Below are 24,792 nucleotides of genomic sequence, written 5' to 3'. Positions count from 1 at the left end.
GTGAGGTGAGCCTCTGTAAATCACCCCTGGAATTTACAACTAATCGAACAACAAAAACTCCACGAAGGACTCCCTGCACAGCAGACAGGCAAGACGAAGAGGCCCATTACTGAATTTACCTAAAGGTGGGCGAATCACACCATCGGGGGAGGAGAAAAGGGAGAATTTCGGAGACGGAGCCGCGCCTGTGCAGGACGCAGAACACAGACCTAGCTCAGTGCTCTGAGGTCGCTGTATCCAGGAAGCTGTGGGAGAGGGAAGAACTCGGACTTCTGGGGCTCTGCTTATGGCCCACAAAGCTGAGGAGGCAGCATATAACACGGCTGAACCCAACGCTCACGGCAGAGATGTCGGAGAAAAGACTGAGGGAAGAAGGCTGAAAACGGTGGTTTAAGCCCTCACCGCGTAGCAGAGAACGGAAGCTTTAGGCACTGAGACTACCCACCCCTCCATAACCTCCCAGAGTTCGCCCCGCCCCCACCTGTCCGGTGCTAGAAGCAGAACAGTAGCAGTGTCGAATCAAAAGAACAGAATATTTGCTGTTCTGAGAACTGTGGACCGCAGACACAGATTCGCAGCCCAACTAGTTCGGAAAAGGGGAGGGAGCTGTGGAAGCAGGACTGGCAGTGGTGGTGGTCCCTGCCATTGCTCTGGACGACCTCTCACAACTCACCCCGCCCCTAACCCCACCTATCTCGGCACATTCCTACAGGAGTAAACAGAACTGCTGAAACACACAGGCTCTGACTCTGGTACAGGAAGAGATTTGGAACTTCAAAAGCTTTCCACATACCCACACGGACACTACCCCCTGTGACCCAGGCGAACTGTTAACAGAGGAGAAGCCTGTCTCCCAGATAGTCCCCCCAATGGGTGATAAACTGGAATAGTGCAGAGAAAACATAGCACTACCTTGTGAGAGAGAAAAAAAGGCTGCACTTGGAGAGAAAATAAACCATTCTACCAACGAGTACGGGGAAACAAAAGAAAGACCTCTTCCTATCAACCTGATGGAGAGGCCACTCCTGTAGATGTCTAGTAGTAAAAATAATAAATCAGTAATTGCCATGAATAACCAAGGCAACAAGAGAGCTCAGAAAGAAAGTGAAAAATCTCCAGAAAAGCAACTTAAAGAAATGGAAATATGTGACTTAAATGACAGAGAATTCAAGATTGCAGTTCTGAAAAAAACTCAACGAAGATGCAAGAAAACACAGAAAGGCAGTTTAATGAACACAGAAAACACAATCAAAGAACAACATGAGCATTTTACGAAACAGACTGAAATTTAACAAAAAAAAAAATCACAAAGAATTTCTGGAGATTAAGAACTCAATGGAAGAAATTAAGAATGAAATAGCCAGCTTAGGTAGTAGAGTTCACCAGGTGGAGGAAAGAATCAGTGACATTGAAAATAGAAATGGATAGAAGAAGAAAGAGACTTCAGACTTAGAAGAAATGAAAGAACTCTACTAGAACTTTCGGACACCATCAGAAAGAGCAACATAAGAATAATGGGCATACCAGAAGGAGAAGAAAGAGAGAAGGGAACAGAGAATATATTCAAACAAATTGTCGACGAGAACTTCCCAAACTAGTGGACATGACTGGATCCTTGAATCCAAGAAGCAAACAGAACACCTAATTACCTCAATCCCAACAGGCCTTCTCTAAGGCACATTGTATTGAAGCTGTCTAAAATCAACGACAAAGAAAGAATACTCAAGACAGCCAGGAAAAAGAAGACGGTAAGCTACAAAGGAAAGCCCATTAGATTGTCATCAAATTTTTCAGCAGAAACACTACAAGCCAGAGGGAGTGGAACCAAATATTCACACTATTTTTTTACATTTATTGGGGTGACAACTGTTAATGAAATTGCAAAATTTCAGGTGTACAATTCTGTATTACATCATCTATAAATCCCATTGTGTGTTCACCACCCAGAGTCAGTTCTCATTCCATCACCATATATTTGATCCCGCTTACCCTCATCTGTCTCCCCCCACCCCACTTACCCTCTAGTAACCACTAAACTATTGTCTGTGTCTATGAGTTTTTCTTTTTTTTTTTTAATTAATTTTATTGGGGTGACAATTGTTAGTAAATTTACATAGATTTCAGGTGTACAATTCTGTATTACATCGTCTATAAATCCCATTGTGTGTTCACCACCCAGAGTCAGTTCTCCTTCCATCACCATATATTTGATCCCCTTTACCCTCATCACCCACCCCCCACCCCCTTACCCTCTGGTAACCACTAAATTATTGTCTGTGTCTATGAGTTTTTGTTTCTCATTTGTTTGTCTTGTTCTTTTTGGTTTATATACCACATATCAGTGAAATCATAGGGTTCTCTGCTTTTTCTGTCTGACTTATTTCACTTAGCATTATACTCTCAAGATCCATCCCTGTTGTCACAAATGTTCCTATATCATCTTTCCTTAACGCCGAATAGTATTCCATTGTGTGTATATACCACACCTTCTTTATCCATTCATCTATCAGAGGACATTTTGGTTGTTTCCACGTCTTGGCCACCGTAAACAAAGCTGCAAGGAACATTGGAGCACACGTGTCTTTATGTGTAAATGATTTCAAATTCTTTGGATAGATACCCAGAAGAGGGATTGCTGGGTCATATGGTAATTCTATTCGTAATTTTTTGAGGAACCTCCACACTGCGTTCCATAGCGGCTGCACCAGTCTGCATGCCTACCAACACAGTACGAGGGTACCTTTTTCTCCACAACCTCTCCAACACTTGTTGCTATTTGTCTTGTTGATGATAGCCATTCTGACTGGGGTGACGTAATATCTCATTGTGGTTTTTATTTGAATTTCTCTGACGATTAGTGATGTTGAACATTTTTTCATATGTCTATTTGCCATTTGTTAGTCCTCTTTGGAGAAATGTCTCTTCAGGTCCTCTGCCCATTTTTCAATTGGGTTGTTTGTTTTTTTGTTGTTGTTGAGTTTCACGAGTTCCGTAAATATTTTGGATATTACACACTTATCAAAGGAACTGTTTGCAAAAATCTTCTCCCATTCAGTTGGTTGCCTCTTTATTTTCGATGGTTTCTTTTGCTGTGCAGACACTTTTAAGTTTCATATAGTCCCATTTGTTTATTTTAGCTTTTACTTCCATTGCCTTTGGAGTCAAATTCATAAAATGCTCTTTGAACCCAAGGTCCATAAGTTTAGTACCTATGTTTTCTTCTATGCAGTTTATTGTGCCAGGTCTACGCTTAAGTCTTTGATCCATTTTGAATTAATTTTGGTACATGGTGACAGATAACAGTCCAGTTTCATTCTTTTGCCCGTGGCTATCCAATTCTCCCAGCACCATATATTTAACAGGCAGTCTTTCCTTCATTGTAGGTTTTTAGCTTCTTTGTCAAAAATTGTCTGTTCATATTTATGTGGTTTTATTTCTGGATTCTCAATTCTATTCCATTGGTCTATGTGTCTGTTATTCTGCCAATACCATGCTGTTTTGATTATTGTAGCCCTGTAGTAAGCTAAAGTCAGGGAGTGTGATACCTCCACCATTGTTCCTTTTTCTTAAGATTGCTTTGGCTATTCGGGGTCTTTTGCGGTTCCAAACAAATCTGATGATTTTTTGTTCTATTTCTTTAAAAAATGCCATTGGGCTTTTGATGGGGATTGCATTAAATCTGTGTATTGCTTTGGGTAATATGGCCATTTTAACTATGTTGATTCTTCCAATCCAAAAGCATGAAATGTCTTTCCATTTCTTTGTGTCATCTCCAATTTCTTTCAAAAATGTCTTAATAGTTTTCAGCATATAAATCCTTCACATACTTCGTTAAGTTTATTCCTAGGTATTTTATTCTTTTTGCTGCAATTGCAAAAGGAATTGTTTTTTCTATTTCTTTTTGTGAGATTTCATTGTTAGTATATAGGAATGCAATGGACTTTTGTACGTTGATTTTTGTAGCCAGCAACTTTACTGTATTCGGTGATTGTTTCTAATAGTTTTTGGTGGAGTCTTTAGGGTTTTCTATATGTAGCATCATGTCATCTGCAAACAGTGATATTTTAACTTCTTCATTCCCAATATGGATGCCTTTTATTTCTTTCTCTTGCCTGATGGCTCTGGCAAGGACTTCCAACACTATGTTGAAAAGCAGAGGTGATAGGGGACGGCCCTGTCATGTTCCTGAATGTAGAGCAAAGGGCTTCAGGTTTTCACCATTAATTATGAGATTAGCTGAGGGCTTGTCATAGATGGCCTTTATTATCTTAAGGTATTTTCCTTCTACCCCTATTTTATTAAGTGTTTTTTTTTATCATAAATGGATGTTGTATCATTTCAAATGCTTTTTCCACATCAATGGATACAATCATATGATTTTTGTTCTTTATTTTGTTTGTGTGATGTATCACATTGATGGATTCGCGGATGTTGAACCATCCTTGTGCCCCAAAGATGAACCCCACTTGGTCATGATGAATAATCTTTTTAATGCATTGTTGTATTCGATTAGCTAAAAATTTTGTTTAGGATTTTTGCGTCAGTATTCATCAGAGATATAGGTCTGTAGTTTTCTTTTTTTGTGTTTTCCTTACCGGGTTTTGCTATCAGGGTAATGTTGGCCTGATAAAATGAGTTAGGGAGTACTGACTCTTCAATTTTTTTGGAAGAGTTTGAGCAGGATTGGTATTAGATCCTCTTTGAAGGTTTCCTAGAATTCACTGGTGAAGCCATCTGGTCCCGGACTTTTGCTTTTGAGGAGGTTTTGGATGACTGATTCAATTTCTTTACTGGTGATCGGTCTGCTTAGATTTTCCAGTTCTTCATGGTTCAGCCTTGGAAGGGTATATGTTTCTAAAAACTTGTCCATTTCTTCTAGGTTATTGGCATATAGTCCTTCATAGTATTCTTGCATGATCCTTTGTATTTCTGTGGTGTCCATGATAACTTCCCCCCTTTCATTTCTGATTTTGTTAATTAGTGTCTTCTCTCTTTTGATCTTAGTAAGTCTAGCCAAGGGTTTGTCGATTTTATTAATTTTTTCAAAGAACCAGCTCTTTGTCACATTAATTTTTCCTATTGTCTTTTTGTTCTCTATTTCATTGAACTCTGCTCTGATTTTTGTTATTTCCTTTCTTCTGCTGATCTTGGGTTTCACTTGTTCTTCTTTTTCTAGTTCTTTAAGGTGTAACATGAGGTTATTTATTTGGATTTTTTCTTCTTTCTTGAGATAGGCCTGTAATAATATAAATTTCCCTCTTAAAACTGCTTTCGCTGCATCCTAAAAATTTTGGTAGGATGCATTTTTATTGTCATTTGTTTCTATGTATCTTTTGGTCTCTCCTCTAATTTCTTATTTGACCCAGTCGTTCTTTAATAGTATGTTGTTTAATCTCCATTTATTTGTTTTTCCTGCTTTCTTTTTGCAGTTGATATCCAATATCAAAGTCTTGTGATCAGAGAACATTCTTGGAATGATTTCAATATTCTTAATCAATAATCACCGTAAATGTAAATGGACTGAATTCACCAATAAAAAGGCACAGAGTAGCAGATTAGATAAAAAAAAAAAACTAAACCCAACCATATGCTGTCTACAAGAGACACATCTCAGCTGCAAGAACAAGCATTAACTCAAAGTGACAGCGTGGAAATTGACACTCCAAGCAAACGGTACCCAGAGAAAATCAGGTGTAGCCATAATGATATCAGATGAAACAGACTTCAGGGTGAAAAAGGTAACAAGAGAAAAGACGGACATTTCATAAAGGTAAAGGGGACTATACAACAAGAAGACATAACATTCATCAATATTTATGCCCCCAATCGGGGAGCACCGAAATATACCAAGCAACTACTAACAGAACTAAAGAGAAATTGACCAAAACACAATATACTAGGGGACTTAAATATATCATTGACAGCTATGGATAGATCATCCAAACAAAATAAATAACGAAATTGCATCCCTAAATGACACTTTAGATGAAATGGACTTAATTGACATACATAGACCACTTCATCTTAAAACATCAGACTATACATTTTTTTCTAGTGTACATGGAACATTCTCAAGGATAGACCATATATTGGGACATAAAATTAGCTTCAGCAAATTTAAGAAGACTGAAATCATACGAAGCATATTCTCTAATCACAAGGCTTTGAAATTGGATAACAATGGCAAAAAGAAAGCAGTAAAAAACACAAATACATGGAGATTAAACAGCATACTTTTAAAGTACGACTGGATCAAAGGAGAAATTAGAGGAGAGATCAAGAGATACATAGAAACAAATGAGAATGAAAATACATCCACCAAAATTTTTGGGATGCAGCGAAAGCAGATTTAAGAGGGATATTTATATCATTACAGGTCTATCTCAAGAAACAAGAAAGATCTCAAAGAAATAACCTCATTTTAAGCCTTAAAGAACTAGAAAAAGAAGAACAAATGAAACCCAAGGTCTGTAGAAGAAAGGAAACAACAAAAATCGGAGCAGAACTAAATGAAATAGAGAACAAAAAGACAATAGAAAAAATTAATGTGACAAAGAGCTGGTTCTTTGAAAAGATTAACAAAATTGACAAATCCTTGGCTAGACTCCCGAAGATAAAAATGGAGAACACTAATTAACAAAATGAGAAATGAAGAAGGGGAAGTTATCACGGACACCACAGAAATACAAAGGATCATCCAAGAATACTATGAAGGAGTATATGCCACCAAGTTCAATAACCTAGAAGAAATGGACAAGTTCTTAGAAACATATAGCCTTCCTTGGCTGAACCATGAAGAACTGGAAAATCTTAACAGACAGATCACCAGTAAAGAAATTGAATCAGTCATCTAAACCCTTCCCAAAAGCCAAACTCTGAAACCAGATGGATTCACTAGTGAATTCTACCAAACCTTCAAAGAGGATCTATTACCAATCCTGCTCAAACTCTTCCAAAAAATTGAAGAAGAGACAGTACTCCCTAATTCATTTTATGAGGCCACCATTATCCTGATACCAAAACCTAGTAAGGACAACAGAAAAAAAGAAAACTATAGACCAATATCTCTGATAAACATAGATGCAAAAATCATAAACAAAATTCTAGCAAATGGAATGCAACAATGCATTAAAAAGATTATTCATCACAACAAAGTGGGGTTCATCCTCAGGGAACAAGGATGGTTCAACATCTGCAAATCCATCAATGTGATACATCACACAAACAAAATAAAGAACAAAAATCATATGATTAAATCAATTGATGCAGAAAAAGCATTTGACAAGATACAACATCCATTTATGATAAAAACACTTAATAAAATAGGTATAGAAGGAAAATACCTTAACATAATAAAGGCCATATATGACAAGCCCTCAGCTAATCTCATAATTAATGGTTAAAAACTGAAGCCCATTGCTCTACGTTCAGGAACACGACAGGGCTGTTCCCTATCACCTGTGCTTTTCAACAGAGTGTTGGAAGTCCTTGTCAGAGCAATCAGGCAAGAGAAAGAAATGAAAGGCATCCAAATTGGGAATGAAGAAGTTAAATGTCACTCTTTGCAGATGACAGGATGCTATATGTAAAAAAGCCTAAAGACTCCACCAAAAAGCTATTAGAAACAATCAACGAATACATTAAAGTTGCTAGCTACAAAATCAATGTACCAGCAAAAGTCCACTGCATTCCTATATACTAACAATGAAATCTCAGAAAAAGATATACAAAAAACAACTCCTTTTGAAATTGCAGCAGAAAGAATAAATACCTAGGAATAAACTTAACCAAGGATGTGAAAGACCTACATGCTAAAAATTATAAGACATTTTTAAAAGAAATTGAAGAAGACACAAAGAAATGGAAAGACATTCCTTGCTCATGGATTGGAAGAATCAATAAGCTAAAATGGCCATATTACCCAAAGCAATATACAGATTTTTTGCAATCCTCATCAAAATCCCAATGGCATTTTTTAAAGAAATACAACAAAATATCATCAGATTTGTTTGGAAAGACAAAAGACCCCGAATATCCAAAGCAATCTTAATAAAAAAGAACAATACTGGAGGTATCGCACTCCCTGACTTGAGCTTACTACAGGGCTACAATAATCAAAATAGCATGGTATTGGCAGAAAAAGAGACACATAGACCAATGGAATAGAATTGAGAACCAAGAAATAAAACCACATAAACATGGACAGATAATTTTTGACAAAGTAGCTAAACACATACAATGGAGGAAAGACAGCCTCTTCAATAAATGGTGCTGGGGGAACAGGATAGCCACGGGCAAAAGAATGAAACTGGACTGCTATCTGTCACCATGTACCAAAATTAATTCAAAATGGATGAAAGATGTAAGCATAAGACCTGACACAATAAACTGCAAAGAAGAAAACATAGGTACTAAACTTATGGACCTTGGGTTCAAAGAGCATATTATGAGTTTGACTCCAAAGGCAAGAGAAGGAAAAGCTAAAATAAACGAATGGGACTATATGAAACTCAAAAGCTTCTGCACAGCAAAAGAAACCACCGACAAAATAAAGAGGCAACCAACTGAATGGGAGAAGATTTTTGCAAATAGTGCCTCCGATAAGGGGCTAATATCCAAAGTATACAAGGAACACATGAAACTCAACAACAAAAAAACCAAACAACCCAGTTGAAAAATGGGGAGACGACCTGAAGAGACATTTCTCCAAAGAGGACATACAAATGGCAAATAGATATACGAAAAAATGTTCAACATCACTAATCATCAGAGAAATGCAAATAAAAACCACAATGAGATATCACCTCACCCCAGTCAGAATGGCTATCATCATCAAGACAAATAGTAACAAGTGTTGGAGAGGCTGTGGAGAAAAAGGAACCCTCATACACTGTTGGTGGGAATGCAGACTGGTGCAGTAGCTATGGAAGGCAGTGTGGAGGTTCCTCAAAAATTACGACTAGAATTACCATATGACCCAGGAATCCCTCTCCTGGGTATCTATCCAAAATATCTGAAAACATTTATGCATAAAGACACGTGTACTCCACTGTTCCTTGCAGCTTTGTTTACCGTGGCCAAGAAATGGAAACAACCAAAATGTCCTCCAATAGATGAATGGATAAAGAAGGTTTGGTATATATACACAATGGAATACTATTTGGTGGTAAGAAAAGATGATAACATTTGTGACAACACAGATGGATCTTGAGAGTATGATGCTAAGCGAAATAAGTCAGACAGAAAAAGCAGAGAACCATGATTTCACTGATATGTGGTATAAAAACCAAAAACAACAAAAGAACAAGACAAACAAATGAGAAACAAAAACTCATAGACACAGACAATAGTTTAGTCGTTACCAGAGGGTAAGGGGGGTGGGGTGGGTGAAAGATGAGGGTAAAGGGGATCAAATATATGGTGATGGAAGGAGAACTGACTCTGGGTGGCGAACACACAATGGGATTTATAGATGATGTAATACAGAATTGTACACCTGAAATCTATGTAATTTTACTAACAATTGTCACCCCAATAAATTTAAAAAAAGAATTAATAATACCATCTATCTCAAAGGGTTGTTGTGATAAATAAGTAAATGTAAATACAAGTAAAGAATTTAGATTAGTGCCTGGTACGTAAGTGCTCAATAAATAATAATTATTACAACTCTGCCTCCAGAAAGATTGCATAACATACATATACACATTCCAGCAGTATATGAACAGCTGTTTCATTGCATTAATCATTGCTTATTTGAATGGCCAAAAATGACATCTCATCTTAATTTGCATGTCTTTGAAAACCATAGAGATTGGATATGAGCAAGATCTTTAGAGTAAGGTAGTGATATGTATACATCCATCAGGTTGCATTTGAAACAAAATTTTATATCATACATTTTTCTAATGACTTCCATTAATAAAAAAAAAAACACAGTTGGGTGTCTACCTCAAAATGAACTTTTAACACTCTAATCTTTGTCTTGATGGTGGTGTAACTGATTGTATATGTGTTGTTACACATTCTGTCCTCTAGATTATGCTCCTTTCCTGGCCTACTGAAGCATTTCATCCGGATTCATAGTTCTGTGTGCAATTCTCTTAGATTCAATAAATTCTATCTTTTTTTTTCTGATATGCCGGGTTCTTTACTTCTACTCTCAAATTTCTTGGTACAGTTCAAACAATGTTCACTAGCAATAAAGAGAAGGGAAGTTGCTAACATTTTTGAATACCTACTATACTCCAGTCACTGTGCTAAAAATGTTGTACCATCTAATTTAATATACTCAGAAAGTTGAAGTGACTTACTTACCCAAGCTCACTCATCTTTATGAAAGAGATCCAGATTTTCAACCGTGGAATAGCTGACTTAAATGGCCATCATTTCCATTCTACCATACTACCTATCGAATTAACTGGCAACTACTGAACTCTTCATATTTATGATCCAAATCACACAAGTGTTAAACTGGAATGAAGAAGTGTAGAGAGTGACGAAATCAGTGTTAATACCTGTAATTTCCAGTTTTAGTTAATTAAATTTCCTTCTGTGAAAAGCACCATCTTATTCTTGTTGCTTCCATTTGTTCTATGGACATTTCCCCTAATACTTTTATATTCTGTATTTACTACTCACGGTATTGTCCTGGCTATGGCTGAGGTCTCAGAATTTTCTTGGGATATCTTTTCCTTCCAATAAGCATTGAGCTTCTGGGCAAGGGCATTAATTGTCAACCTGAAAGACAAACCAAGAAGCATGTCAACGCTGAGGATTTGTTGAACAACTTTGCGACTTATGAAATGCTCCCATTTAACAGAAGTCAAGAATTTAGAATATTCAGCATAGGTTTGAACACCTCCACTTACAGGAATTAGGATGGGAATCCACTGTCTTGCAAATTACGTGTCGGAATGACGAAGTCATAATGCTGAATAGTCACTTTGGGTGAAAAAGTAAAATGGTCAAAAGTCCTAAAATCTACTGTATTCTCCAAATTTTCAGGGCTTTTAGTATCATGGAGGGTGGGGAGTTGACACTAATACAATGACAGAGGACTACATTGCAGAGCCAGGACAGAGCCAAATACGGATAAGTCATTTCATTGTCAGATGACTACAGGCACACAATTCAGGACCAAGTTGCAAATCAGAGGATCAAATACTGCACCCTGTCACAAATCAAACACAAACTTAAAAATGACTTACAGCTCCTCTTCATGCAAATGCTGATCAGAGCAGTTACAGCAACAGTGGGCAAGTCCCCTTCAACCTTCTACTATATAGCTGTTAAGTGGAGGCTGTACCCCAGTTCTGGCTGGTGCTTTCTCCTTTATCTCTCTTCCCAAATAAACAACAGTAGACCCAGGGTCAAAAAGTAATGTATATAAGTGAAAAGCAGAATTTTACTTTTGAAAACTGCCAATTTCTAATAACTAATTCATGTTGAATTCTACAACTCAGGATTACAACTTAATGTAGAGCCTTATACACCTGAAATACTATAAATTTGGTATGTTTAAAACCTCTTGACTCCCTGGATCATTCCCCAAGCTGTTGCAGACCTCTTCTCTCCTTGAGAGGAATTCTTCCTTTCCTCTACCTTACTCATATTACATTAGAGTCTGACTACAGAGAGGAGATTAAAATAATCATACATGAGCTCCCCTATAAACTCCTATTCCCCTCCAACCTACCCATATTCTTACCTCTGTTTATATCCTTGCCTCAAGTCACAGATGAAGAACTATTACCTGTTTTCTCTTAAAATTCTACTTTAAATCTACTTTAAAAATAAGTAAATTGACAGGGTTCTGAAAGATGGTGGAGTAGAAAGCAGCAGGATTCTGACCCCTCAGCTAGACAACAACTGCACTTGCAGAATCTGATGTACCTACTGGGAACTGTGGAGTCTGTTGAAGGCTTACAGCTTCAAGGGGAAGTCCTGGACAGTAAATTCGCAAACTTCAGCTCTCAGCACAGTAGTGGCTATGATTCCCTACCCCCAGCCCAGGCTCCCCAGGCAGCCTGCAGGAGCTGGGTGGGAGGAAAGGACTCTGTCCTACACATATCAGGGACCTGTGCTCTGACCCCTGTTTCCTGCTTCTGATCACAGGATCATGTACTCCTCATGGCAACCACAAAGAAAATAGCCATAAAATATGCACAAAAGGAAATGAGAAGATTTAAATGTCTCACTATGAAAACTCCAATGAACACAAAAGAAGACAGTAATGCAGGAAATGAGGGTCAAAAATCTATAAAGCATATAGAAAACAAATAGAAAAATGGCAGAAGTCCCTGCTCGTCAGTAATTACTTTAAATGTAAATGGATTAAGCTCTCCTGTCAAAAGGCAGAGATTGGTAGAATGGGTAAAACAACATGAACCAAATATATGCTGTCTACAGGAGACTAACTTGAGATACAAAGACACAAACAGGTTGAACGTGAAAGGACAGAAAAGAATATTCCATGCAAAAAGTAACCAAAAGAGAACAAGGGTGGCTATACTAATATCAGGCAAAATACAGTAGTCTCCGCTTATCTGCAGTTTTGCTGTCTGCAATTTCAGTTACCTGCAGTCAACTGTGATATAAACATTAAATGAAAAATCCCAGAAACAAACAATTCTTAATTTTTAAATTGCATGCTGTTCTGAGTAGCAGGATGTAATCTCGCACTGTCCCACTCCATCCCACCAAGAACATAAATCATCCCTTTGTCCAGCATACCCACACTGTTGTGCACAGTACGAAATATTTTGAGATGACATTCACATAACTTTTATTACCGTATATTGTTATAATTGTTCTATTTTATTATTATTGTTGTTAATCTCTTTCTGTGCCTCGTTTACAAATTAAACTTTATCACAGGTATGTACGTACAGGAAAAAAATAGTATATATAGGGTTTGGTACTGTCCATGGTTTCAGGCATCCATTGGGGGTCTTGGAATCTATCTCCCATGGATAAGGGGGGACTACTGTAGACTACAAATCACAATAGCTAAAACGTGGGAGCAACCCAAATGTCCACTGATAGTTGAATGGATAAGCAAAATGTAGTACATATACACAACAGAATATTCAGCCTTAAAAAGGAAGGAAATTGAAATATGCTACAACATGGATGAAGATTGAGGACATTACATTCTGAAATAGGCTAGTTACAAAAAGACAAATACTGTATGACTTCACTTATGTGAGGTATTTAGAGTAATCAAAATCATAGAGACAGAAAGTAGAATGGTGGTTGCCAGGGGCTACTGGGGGAGAATGGGGACTATTGTTTAATCGGTATAGAGTTATCAACTTTTGCAAGATGAAAAGAGTCCTGAAGATGGATGGTGGTGATGGTTGCTTAACAATATGAATGTAGTTAATACTACTTAACAGTACACTTAAGAATGGTTAAAATGGTCATGTTAAATAACAAAAAATTGATAAAAGGAAGTAGATATGTGGTTGCCAGAGGTTGGAGACAAGGATAAATGTGGACTGACTGCTAATAAACAAGGGGTTTCTTTTGGGAGTTATGAAAATGTTTTGGAATTAGAAAGTGATGATGGTTGCACAATTTTGTGAATAAACTAAAAACCATTGAACTGCACACTTTAAAATGGTGACCTTTAAGGTATGTGAGTTATATCCCAATTGAAAAATAAAAATAAACCTCATGTACTCAGTAAAATTTAATGAGGCAGAATTTATATAGAAGAGAATTCATCTTTTGAGATGCGTAGTTCTATCAGTTTTGACAAATGCATGCAGTCACATAAGCACCACTTCAATCAAGATGTGGTTTTCATGTATTTTGAATCCCCATTCGTTCTCACAAAAATGCTGGCTTTACTCTACTGTTCTATTAATCTCCTTCCCTAGTCCTCGTATATGTGGTCTATATCCACTACCTCCTCTTCATTCTCCTGCCTCAATCCTCTACAATCTAGTTTCCACCATTGCCTCTCCAGGAAACTGTTCCTTTTCCCAACCTCATTATTCTATCAATGATCCCACCAATATCACAGTCTACTAAATTTAAGACTTTCAAGTGATCTTTGATTCTTCCATCTCCTTCATCTCCTGTACTCCATTATTGATATATCCCCAAATTCTTTTGCCCTTTTTCATAGTACCTATCATATACTTCCTTTTTCACAGATACTCTTATTTCAGACCTCCACTCACCTAGATTACTCCAACAGCCTGTAACCCTTCCTTCAATCCATCCCACATCTTGCTGCCAGATATATCAACTGACATAATTCATGGAAAGCACCTTATAAACCATAAAGCAGTATACAAGTATAATGTACAGCTGAACCTTGAACAGCTGGGTTTGAACTGTGTGGGCCCACGGATTTACGTCCAACCGGGTTTGCACGGTGCAAGTCTGCTTATACGTGGACGTACACATAAGTGGACCCACGCAGTTCACTCACATTGTTCAAGGGTCAACTGTAATTTTGATCTGCAGTTGGGAATCCGCACGTGTGGAGGGCCGACTTAAGTTATATGTGGGATTTTGACTGTGTGGATGGTCGGCGCCCCTAACCCCTTTGTTGTTCAAGAGTCAACTGCACCATGTTCTTAAGATAGTGTGTCAAGTCATTCCCCTACTCAAGAACTATGCAATGAATTCTCATTTGTAAGGTATCAACTACTTTACCCAATGTCCCTCTACAACAGAGGTTCTCAAACCTTGCTTTATGGCACCCTTAGTGTCTCAAATTTTTCATGGCACCCTTAAAAAAAAATACCAGCTCCATTAGTTAGATCCAAACAACTTAGAAAATATTTATGAACTAGAATTTAAAATCCATTTGAAAAAAATAATACATATAAGCTGAAAAACTATTTCTGTTTCATTCTTAGCCACAATTACTTACTAATGGGACGTGTATGCCTGTGGGGTACTGTACAACTTCTCAAACCTTAGAATCAAATTGGACACAACTTTCCTCATTTCTTATTTGACACTGATTTTCATGTATTACTTGCTTTGTATCACAGCAACCAGCGAAAACCCAGATTCACAAAGATATGATGTAATCAAAAGGAATGCAGCAGATTTTGGTACACGAAAGAGGGGGTGCTGCTCTAACAAATACCCAAAATTCGGAAGTGTCTTTAGAATTGGGTGATGGGCAGAAGCTGGAAGAATTTGAGGAGCATGACAGAAATAGCCTAGCTTGCTTAAAGACTGTCAGTAGAAATACGGATGTTAAACACCCCACTGGTGAGGGCTCCAAAAAAAGTGAGGAGCATGGTAGAAAAAACACCAAAATCATTGTGAACAGACTGTTAGAATTATGGATGTTAAAGGTGTTGCTGGTAAAAGCTCAGAAGGAAATGAGGAACATGTTATTGGAAAACTTGAGGGAAGGTGATCATTTTTATATAGTGGTAAAAAGCTTAGCAGAATTGTGTCCTACAATTATATGGAAAGCAGAACTTGTAAGTGATGAAACATTTAGCTGAGATTTCCAAGCCAAGTGTTGAAAGTGTGACTTGGTGTCTTCTTGATGCTTATGTAAAATATGAGAGGAAAGAGGGAAATTGAGGGAAGAACAGTTCAACAAAAAGGAAGCAGGACTTAATGATTTTAGGAATTCTCAGCCTACCCAGATTGTAAAAGATGCTAAAATTTCAAGATTCACTGTCAGGAAAGCATGCTCTAGAGAAAAAGCCAAGCCTGTGACTGAACAACCTTTTGCTAGTATATCAGAAAGATCAAATGTCAGAGTACTCAGTCACACAAAAAGCTCTTTGAAAAGATTAAACATGTGACTGAGATCTCAGCAGAAGCTAAGAATAGAAATGGATTATCTAGGAAAGACCTGTCAGGAACCTCTTATCTGGAGTGAATATCTGCAACATACATGTGAGACCCAAAAGGTTCATAGGATGGTATACTAGCACAAAAACTGCTAGATTGGACTGGAAAAGATGAAGAGAGTATAAAATGAAGGAAAGCCTTTTGATCTCCAAAACTCTAGTCGGGAAACAGGCTGATGAAACTACTCAGCTGCAATAACATGCTGCCCTTGATGATAAATGAAAGATGACTCTAAGGGTGGAGCCATGAGCCCAGAGTGCAGAACCTTAAATCCAGAGGGTGGAGCTATAAGACCCCAAAGATTATTCCCAGGCCTTGAAATTTAATGGAGTTAGCTTGTCTGGATTTTGAAATTGCTTGGGAACAGTGACTCCTTTTTCCTTCAATTTTCCTTCCTGTTCGAACTGGAGTATCTATAACTGGTACCCTATGTCTATCCCACCATTGTATTTCAGGAGAAAAATACAAAAAAGAAAGACAGGTCTACAGATGGAGAGGGATTTTACCCCAGAATGTATCAGACTCAGAGTATCACCAATACCTGATCTACATGATGAGATTTTGGAATTTTGACCTGATGACATTAACCTGAGAGTTTAGACTTTGAGTTGCTGGAATAGTTGAGACTTTTGGGGATGTTGGGATGGGGTGAATGTAGCTCGCGTGAGAGATGTAAGTGGATCTTAGGGGGCCAGAGGGCATAATGTGATAGGTGGAATAATGGTCCTTCAAAGATGTCTATGCCATAATCCCTGAAATCTATGAACATATTAGGTTACATGGCCAGTGGGAATCAGGGTTGCAGATGAAATTAAGGTTACTCATCAGCCGACCTTAAAATAGAGAGATTGTTGTGTATTATCCAATGTAATCACAAAGGTCCTTACAAGTGGAAGAGTGAGGCAGAAGAAGTCGGAAACAGAGATGTGATAATATAGAAGCAAAGTCAATGGAGCGATGCAATGTGACAAGGACTCAACCTACCGGTGCTGGCTCTGAAGATGGAGGAAGAGGGCCATAGGCCAGGGAATGAGATCGGCCTCTAGAAGCCGGAAAAGGCAAGGAGATATCCTCCCCTAGAGCCTCCAGAAAGAATGCAGCCCTGCCAACACCTTGATTTTAGCCCAGGAAGATCCATGTTGGATTTCTAACCTACAGAACTCGAAGATAATAAATTAATGTTGTCCTAAGCCACTAAGTTTGTGGTAATGTGTTACGACAGTAATGTAAAACAAATTCTATTGTTTATAAACAGAAGACAAGTATCACTGCATTGCCCTCAAAAATTTAAAATATACTATGGCTCCCCTGCGAGTCCATTATGTGCAGCTTGGCAGTAGTCTGAGAACTGTGGCTCTAGGACAGGGGTCGGCAAACTACAGCCTGTGGGCCAAATCCAGGCCACTGCCTGTTTTTGCAAACAAAATAGTACTAGACAGAGATACACTCATTCCTTTACATACTGTCTATGGTTGCTTTCGTACTAGAGCACAATTGAGTAGTTGCAACAGAAATGACATGGCCTACAAAGCCTAAAATATTTACCTTCTGGCCCTTCACAGGAGATATGTGCCAACCCCTGCCCTAGGATGTGGCCCTACTCTGTCCATCTATTTCCCTTACTCTAGTTTTATTCTTTTAATTTCACTCCCCATATTCTTACCATTCTGAGTTCCTCTCACTATCTTAGCTCATGCTATAATTCCGTCTTGGATTTCCCTCCCCTTCCTTTTCTAAATCCTGTGTCCCTTAAGCTAATCCTAAATCAACTTTCTACCTAAAAGCTTCCCTATCTGTTCTCTCAGGGCATTGTTTTTCTCTACCATACGGCTTTGGTTGTGATTGATCAGTTATTTTAGTACTCTTTAAATTGTTTCATGTATATAACAATCCATTATTACAAATAGACTATAAGCTCCTCAAAGACAGTAACCGTGTCTTGAATTTCTCTAGAAAACTTCCAAAGCCTAGCCACGGAGTCATGAAACAGCGGGCTGCTCAGTTAGGATGTGTTGATCGCATTTCTTAAGCTGAAATTTACTCTAAAAATGTTGTTAAGTTTGGGCCCTGACAGTTGCAGCTGAAATTTGATATCCACAACTATTAAAAGTGATATTACAGATGATTTATTTGTAGACATTCCAGCAGTATGAAGGCTGGTATCTCTTTTAGCATTTGCAGTTTTGATATCTATGATACTGTTAGGATGAGTTTAGTCTGTGATAGCAGACAACGTTCTCTAATCCCCCTCTGAAATTTCCTTATTTTTAAAAACTAAACATCTTTTCATTTCATATAAATTGCATAAAAAGGAAAATGATGCCAGAATTGGGATAAGAGTTATGCAAATTTTTATCCTCAAATGATTCTGTGTTCAAGACAGTATATTAGTTTTCTGTTTTTAATAACTGTGTAGCAGATATTAAACTACTTAAGACAGAAATCCTGTATGTTTAACTGAATAAACCTACCGGCAATAGAATATATCTGGATGCCCTGCAATCAACTCAAACTCATCGTACTGAAACTAAACATCACAAACCAAGGAAGGGTTTAATAGCTCTAGAAATTAAAAGATCGATGGGGGTTTGGCAAAGGTGATATAAGGAAGATGTTAAGTAATTTTTAATATCTAAAATTTGGATTTCACAAATCTTAACTATTTTCTTAATCACCAGAAAGTCACTATTCTTTTTATTCTAGAGAAACAGAATGCCTTAGCTCTGAGACTTTTGTCAAACTGAGGTCATTTCTAAACTTGCACTATTAAGAGTCAAGTCCTAGTCAAAGATCTCCATTATGGGCCAGACTCATAGTTAAAAAAACAAACAAACAAACAAACAAAAAAGCATTGTACTTAAAACTGAGGGCAGGCCGTTACCAGAACCACTGAACAGCCCTAGTGACCAAAAACCAATCACCCTGAAATTAATTTGTGTTGCCATCCAAATAGTTGTCTCTGTGTCAAGGACTAAACCTAAAATTCTATAGTTCCAGATAAATTAAGGTATAACACTTAACTAAGTTTATTACAGTTTGGGGTGCACAAAAAAAGGAGATTTGGGGAACTACTTTTCCCCCACTCGAACACTCAAAGAAAAAAATTGCTACTGAGTCTTCATGGAAAATGACACAAAATGTCCTCATGCCTTCTTTCTCCACACTCCAAGAATATCTTCTTGCCCTTTTATGTCCTTGCATATATTAGTTTTTATTAGTTTTAGGTGTACAAAACAACGTAATAGGTAGACATTTACACCACTCAGGTAATGTTTATCTCAACTGGGCTCCATATTTCATGTATCAATAAGCTTTAATTTAAAAATAAAATCATTTTATCTCTAATTTTGGAAAATAGATTTGAAGGAATTCTCATTTAATTTATCTGCCTGGATTTTTGAGACGCTTTTATTATTTTAGAGGTTTCAGAGAATAGAATCATATCCGAACAAACTATCAGAAACACCTCAGGTTGGGAGTGACTCACCGGTACTCCTTGGTGTACTCAAAGTCTTGTTTGTTGTAGGCAGGTTTTAAGAAATTGCACTCAATGACTCCAATTACTCCCACACCTTCTCCATGAGTTGGCTTAGAAGAAAAATATTAATTTCAACACTTACATTACTGTTGACTGCCTGTAGGCATTTCCTTTTAATTCCAAACAATAATAGAAAGGTTACCTAACATTCATGGGCAAGGAAATGCTAGCAAGATCTAGAGAAATACTCATAATGTATTTCAATAGACTGCAGGTATTACATTGAACTGGAATCTGTGGCCAATTCTAGGGCAGAGATTTTCAAATTATGATCCATAGATTCCCGAGGATTTTCCAAGGATTAATAGCCATCTATACTTCGCTCACATTACCTCTACTTTCACCTGTTTTATATTCTGGGATTGCCATAAGATTTCATATGAACAAAAAATGAAACTGCTAAAAAAAATCAAGGGTTATATACTACTGTTCTAGGTACATACTTAATCTGAGAAAAAAATTTTAAGGATGCTAGGTAATCATCACACTCTATTAAAATAAACTATTTTTACATATGTAGGCCACCAAACAACTACTAAAGAGAGTCACACCTGTAGTGGTTATCAATTACAAGTTGATAGAACAGATTTTTGAACTTAAAATATTTTAAAGTATTATTTAACGGAAGGAATTGAGGCAAGGTATAATCAGGCTGGCACACAGACATAAATTGTCTAAAGATGATATAACAAGGAAAATCAACATAGGCTGAAGACTAGCTATCCTGGGTCTTATATAACTTTGTCCATCTATGTAATATAAAGCAGTTCATCGTTCTTTGTGCTTTAGCATTCTTACCTATAAAACAGGAATGAATGTGATACTTGCAGATATTTCTACATTAAATCATCATTTAAAACACTGAAGATGGTAATATTTGTGTAGTTCAGTTTATAAAGTATTTTCACACAATTTACCCCATTTAAATCTCTCAACTTTGTAAGCTGTAAGGTAGGCAGACCAGGTAAAATTATTGTTGTTTTTTCATTTTACAGGTAAGGAAAATGAGTCTCAGAAAAATTAAACAATTTAGCCAAGGTTGCACTGCTTGTAAGTGGAAAAGCCAGGACTCAAATCCTGGCCATCAACCACTAAATTTTCTGCATCTTCCACTATGCCTTATTGTCTCCCCAAGAAAATATAAAAACCTACCTTCAACATTAATAAACTTAAATACATGGCAGAGCTGCTGGTGTTCCAATTCTACCTCTTATTAACAACTACCTAGAAAATGCATCCAGTAAAGTTCCTGGGTTAACTAACTTCCATGAAGAACAAGTAGTGTTTTTCAACACATGACGGCTCAGTGCTAACACAGACTTCCAGGATCAGATTTAACAACCATCACAAGACGGGAGTAAAAGCCATTAAAGACTTTATTCCCTTTGCAAATTTTAAATCCTCTTCCAATTCTTTTCAGCTTCCCATGACAAGGGAACATTGGCCACTCACCTTCACCTGACATCCCACCTTCTCAAAGGACTTTATGAGCCGGTTGTGATGATACATCATTACTCCAAACTGCTTCTTTTTCTTGCAAGAGAACCCAAAAGTTATTCTCACCTGCTTATTCTGAGAATAAAATCATTAAGGAGACAAACGCCAGCAGCTTTAGCAGACAAAATTTTGCACTTGATCACAGCAAAGAGCATTATACACCATTGGATGTAAATCAGTACAACCTTTCTAGAGGGCATTTAAAAATTCTGTACTAAAAGCTTTAAAAATAATCTTAACCTTTGACCAAGTAGTTCTCTGTCTAGGAATTTATCCTACAGAAACAGTCAGGGAAGCCCATAAAGGTTTATGAGTTACAGAGATTTATCAACTAGTTATAACAACAGAAGAACATAAGTCATTTAAATGTCTGACATTAAGGGAATGATTAAATAAGTGTTGGTATATCCACACAGTCAATTATGCAGCTTTAAAACTATGCCCTTTAAAAATATTTGGGAATGTTAGGAAAAGGTTCAGAATATTATTAACAAGCATTACCTAAAAATATGTATATATAAACATATACATAGAAAAGACTGTGAGAAGATATACCAAAGTGCCATAAGTGATTTAAAAATTCATAAATAATTATGAAACGTTTCTTAACCTTGTTAGCTGCTCAATTTGCTGTTAGGTCTCCCAGGTCCTGATAAGAGTTGTAAATAGTACAACACAAATCTACACAATTATACGCAATTAGGTAAATCCTGCTAATCATTCAAAAGTATGAAAGCAAAAGCTCCAAGAACCAAATCACTTTTAAAGGTAAAGGATGATGAATAGTCCTGTTGTAATACATTTCATGGGAAGAAGTTAACAAGCTTGGGTAGATGAAATAAGGACTAATTATTATACATAAAGCATGAACAATGATGGGTTTTTTAAATGTCCTATTTGTAAGAAAGATAAAAGGGAGATAGATAAACTGATATCTTCATTAAAACAAATACTAAGAAATCTTCATGTCCAAATGAGTTAAATAAAAATTTATTTTTGCTACATATTCAAAAAATTCTATCCACCGCCCCCTCTAAATAACGAGCTATGTGAATAAATCTATGTGACACATGGGCCAGGCATGATACGAGGACAGTAATACAAGTGAGTACATAACACAGTAATGTCTGGCTCAGAACATACAATGTTCTGGGCCTCAGAACCTCCAATCAAACCCCAAATAAAACCCTATTCCAACGCAAAAACAAAACAGGACAAAACTCCCCCAAACAAACTAAAACTCTACCATAAAATTAATATTTTTAAGATAAATAGTCAAAAACTTTCTATTGTACACTTTTAAAATTCTAAGTTATGGGATGTGAGTACACCGGGGTCGGGGGTTCCTCAAATTAGTGTAAAGAGAGAGGACAAGAGGAGAGAAGAGGCCTTTGATAACTGAGGAATAAATAAATCAGCATCAGTGATCTTGGGGGACATTTTGTTAGGAGTTTCATTTTACTCATGCCTATAGTGAATTCTTTTAGCCCAAATTCTAATAGAGAAGGTAACTAGTTTAATGAGAAGGGGGTTTAAGAAGAGTTAAGGTACATATAGAATGCGTGCATAGGAACCCATAAAAGAAACCCATAAGAGAAAGAAGCTGGTGACAGAAGTGTGGTATACCTGAAACAGTAGCTGGAAAACAATCCTTTTGACTGGCTCTGTTAAACCAATGGCACTAAGATCCCAGCCTACATACACTGACATAACTAAGTTATCTACAGATGTTAACAATGCTAGCTCTGGCTTTGTTAAGTTGGCTTTAAAAAAATTTTCCTAGTAGACAAGGTATTGTTCCCAAAAAGGAGAAAATCAATCTGCTTATGAGATACAATTGCACAGCTTTTTAAAAAGGATACAACAATTTCTAATTATTGATCAGGGGAAGAAAGACAAAGTAAGGTAAGTAATGCCTTTGATAAAGTAAAGAGAGTGTGTTTCTTAGTCCAAGAGCTGTGCTTAGTTATTAGACAATAAATTACAAGAGCAATTTTTTATAACTGCTTATGAGTTCTCAACATTTCAAAGACGTTTTTCCTGCTCAGAAAACCATCAACAAAAAATGGACCTAATTTCCATAATCTTAAGATTTTTCTCAAGTGTCTGAAATGCATGCCTAGTGCAATGGGGGATAGAAGTGAAAATGAGTAATTACTTCTCTGAGTGGCTGCCATTATGAGAAGTATCAGGAAATCCATGTCAAACCTGTTGAAGATTTATCTCAGCCTAGAAAATCAACCTTTGATTTCCACTCTCCTAACTTCTATCAACGTAAGTCTGAACTTGTCATGACAAAAATCATACTATGTCTGAAAGACTAACAAGTTCAAGTCAACATTTTACCTATTTCAATCAATGTAATATACAACAAAATAAAATGCCAATATAAACCAAATGGTGTGGACCTTTTAGATTCTCAAACCTGGCTGCTTATTAGAATCAGCTAAGAATTTAAAAATAAATAAATGTTTTTTATTAAAAAAAGGAGATTTCAGAATCTACTGAACCACAATCTCCAAAGTCTCAGGACTCTGTATTATTTTAATAATTTCCAGGTGATTTCTGATAAAACTGATGCATAGATTGGCAATTAAGAAACACCTCTTCAGAGTACACTGTAATAGGATTTGTACTGCAACACATATTTTTGAATGAGAAAAGGAAAGGTTTTTGTTTTTCTGTGCCAGCTTTGAAATCTAATCCTGAAATGAAGAGATAAGCTTCATGTAGTTGTAAGGATACTGTGAAGGTAGGTTTATATATATCATATGCTACATTGGCCAGGCTCTTGGCAATCATCTGGGTAGTCACCTTCTTTTGACGCAGAAAAATTTTCATTCGTGGCTTCATATACAGAATACCACAAAATGCCTATGGAATAGTGAAGGGAAAGTTATTATATGATAATAACCAATTCTACTGACATCCCCATAAAACACTGCTACCAACTAAGGTCTATTCTGGACAAAGATTTGGCTCAGTTTCTATACCTTGTTATACTATCATAACTACCACACTAACATGCTGCTGACTATATTCACTAAACTGTTTTGGTGGAAACAGTGAAAAGTATTCCTAACACAGGGCTAAAAGGCTGTCATCTTTATATAACTAAAGTGAAATCTTGTTCTCTAGATGTTCTTGTTACAGCAAATCTTACCTCTCATTGTTGGAGAAAAACCACTCTTACTCACCCGTAAAGAATACTCTGTTTCTGGCAGCTCAGAGGTAACACCACCAGTCTCTTTTTCTTCTGTGCCAAAGTCTGATACCAGGATGTCATATTGATCTGTATCAAAGTCCAACTCAGACTTTCCATCTTTATTTCTGGGTAAAAGAGACAAGTACCACTCTAACAAAAACTGGCTCCAAAGGACAAAAATGCACTAGGCACCCAAGAGAAAAGAAACAATATGAGCCAAAACTCAGGTACTTATTTCTTTTCCTGACTACCAGTACTAAAGAACTACAAATTACTTGGTTTGAAGACCACACGGTATTTCCAGTCTAAACAGATCTATTGTGTTTCATAGAACTGGTAATGCCAAGTACAGAAGGAAAGGGAAAAAAAAAAAAAGGAAAGTGGCTATGTATGTGATCTGATAAATCAAATGGATGCCAGCTATCCCCTCGAAGAAGGATCTTATAATAGATCCCAACTTTCTGGGTGTTGTTGGGCAGGTCATTCAACACCATTCTCTCTAACTGAATAAATAGATGAATCAAAACCTACTTCTTCTAACTTCAGCAATAGTATAAGGACTCATGAGATACCAAGATTTCCCCAGATCTAATCATATTTCTTAAAAGGAAAAGAAGGTTGTTATAGAAACAGCATATATTTGCTAGTCCTCTATACAATCATTTATGGAATTATCATTTAAATATAATAGTACTCATTCCTTTTATAA

General features: G+C 36.9%; 1 protein-coding gene across 2 annotated transcripts in view; it reads right to left on the bottom strand.

Annotated features, from left to right (window-relative positions):
• Positions 1–24,792, bottom strand: part of MORC4 (MORC family CW-type zinc finger 4) — a 65,367-nt gene that overhangs the window by 26,295 nt on the left and 14,280 nt on the right. For both annotated transcript variants that reach the window (XM_081042150.1, XM_081042149.1), the window contains exons 6-10: positions 24,076–24,208; positions 23,624–23,752; positions 20,834–20,953; positions 19,331–19,431; positions 10,642–10,740 (exon numbers count right to left, since the gene is read on the bottom strand). In XM_081042150.1, the coding sequence (XP_080898276.1) occupies positions 10,642–10,740; positions 19,331–19,431; positions 20,834–20,953; positions 23,624–23,752; positions 24,076–24,208 (582 nt within the window). The remainder of the gene's footprint in view (positions 1–10,641; positions 10,741–19,330; positions 19,432–20,833; positions 20,954–23,623; positions 23,753–24,075; positions 24,209–24,792) is intronic.

This window comes from Rhinolophus hipposideros (genome assembly GCF_964194185.1).
Source record: "Rhinolophus hipposideros genome assembly, chromosome: X".
In the NCBI taxonomy this organism is placed as follows: domain Eukaryota; kingdom Metazoa; phylum Chordata; class Mammalia; order Chiroptera; family Rhinolophidae; genus Rhinolophus; species Rhinolophus hipposideros.
The sequence above is the reverse complement of the archived record's forward strand: the minus strand, read 5'-3'. Positions and strand labels throughout refer to the sequence as shown.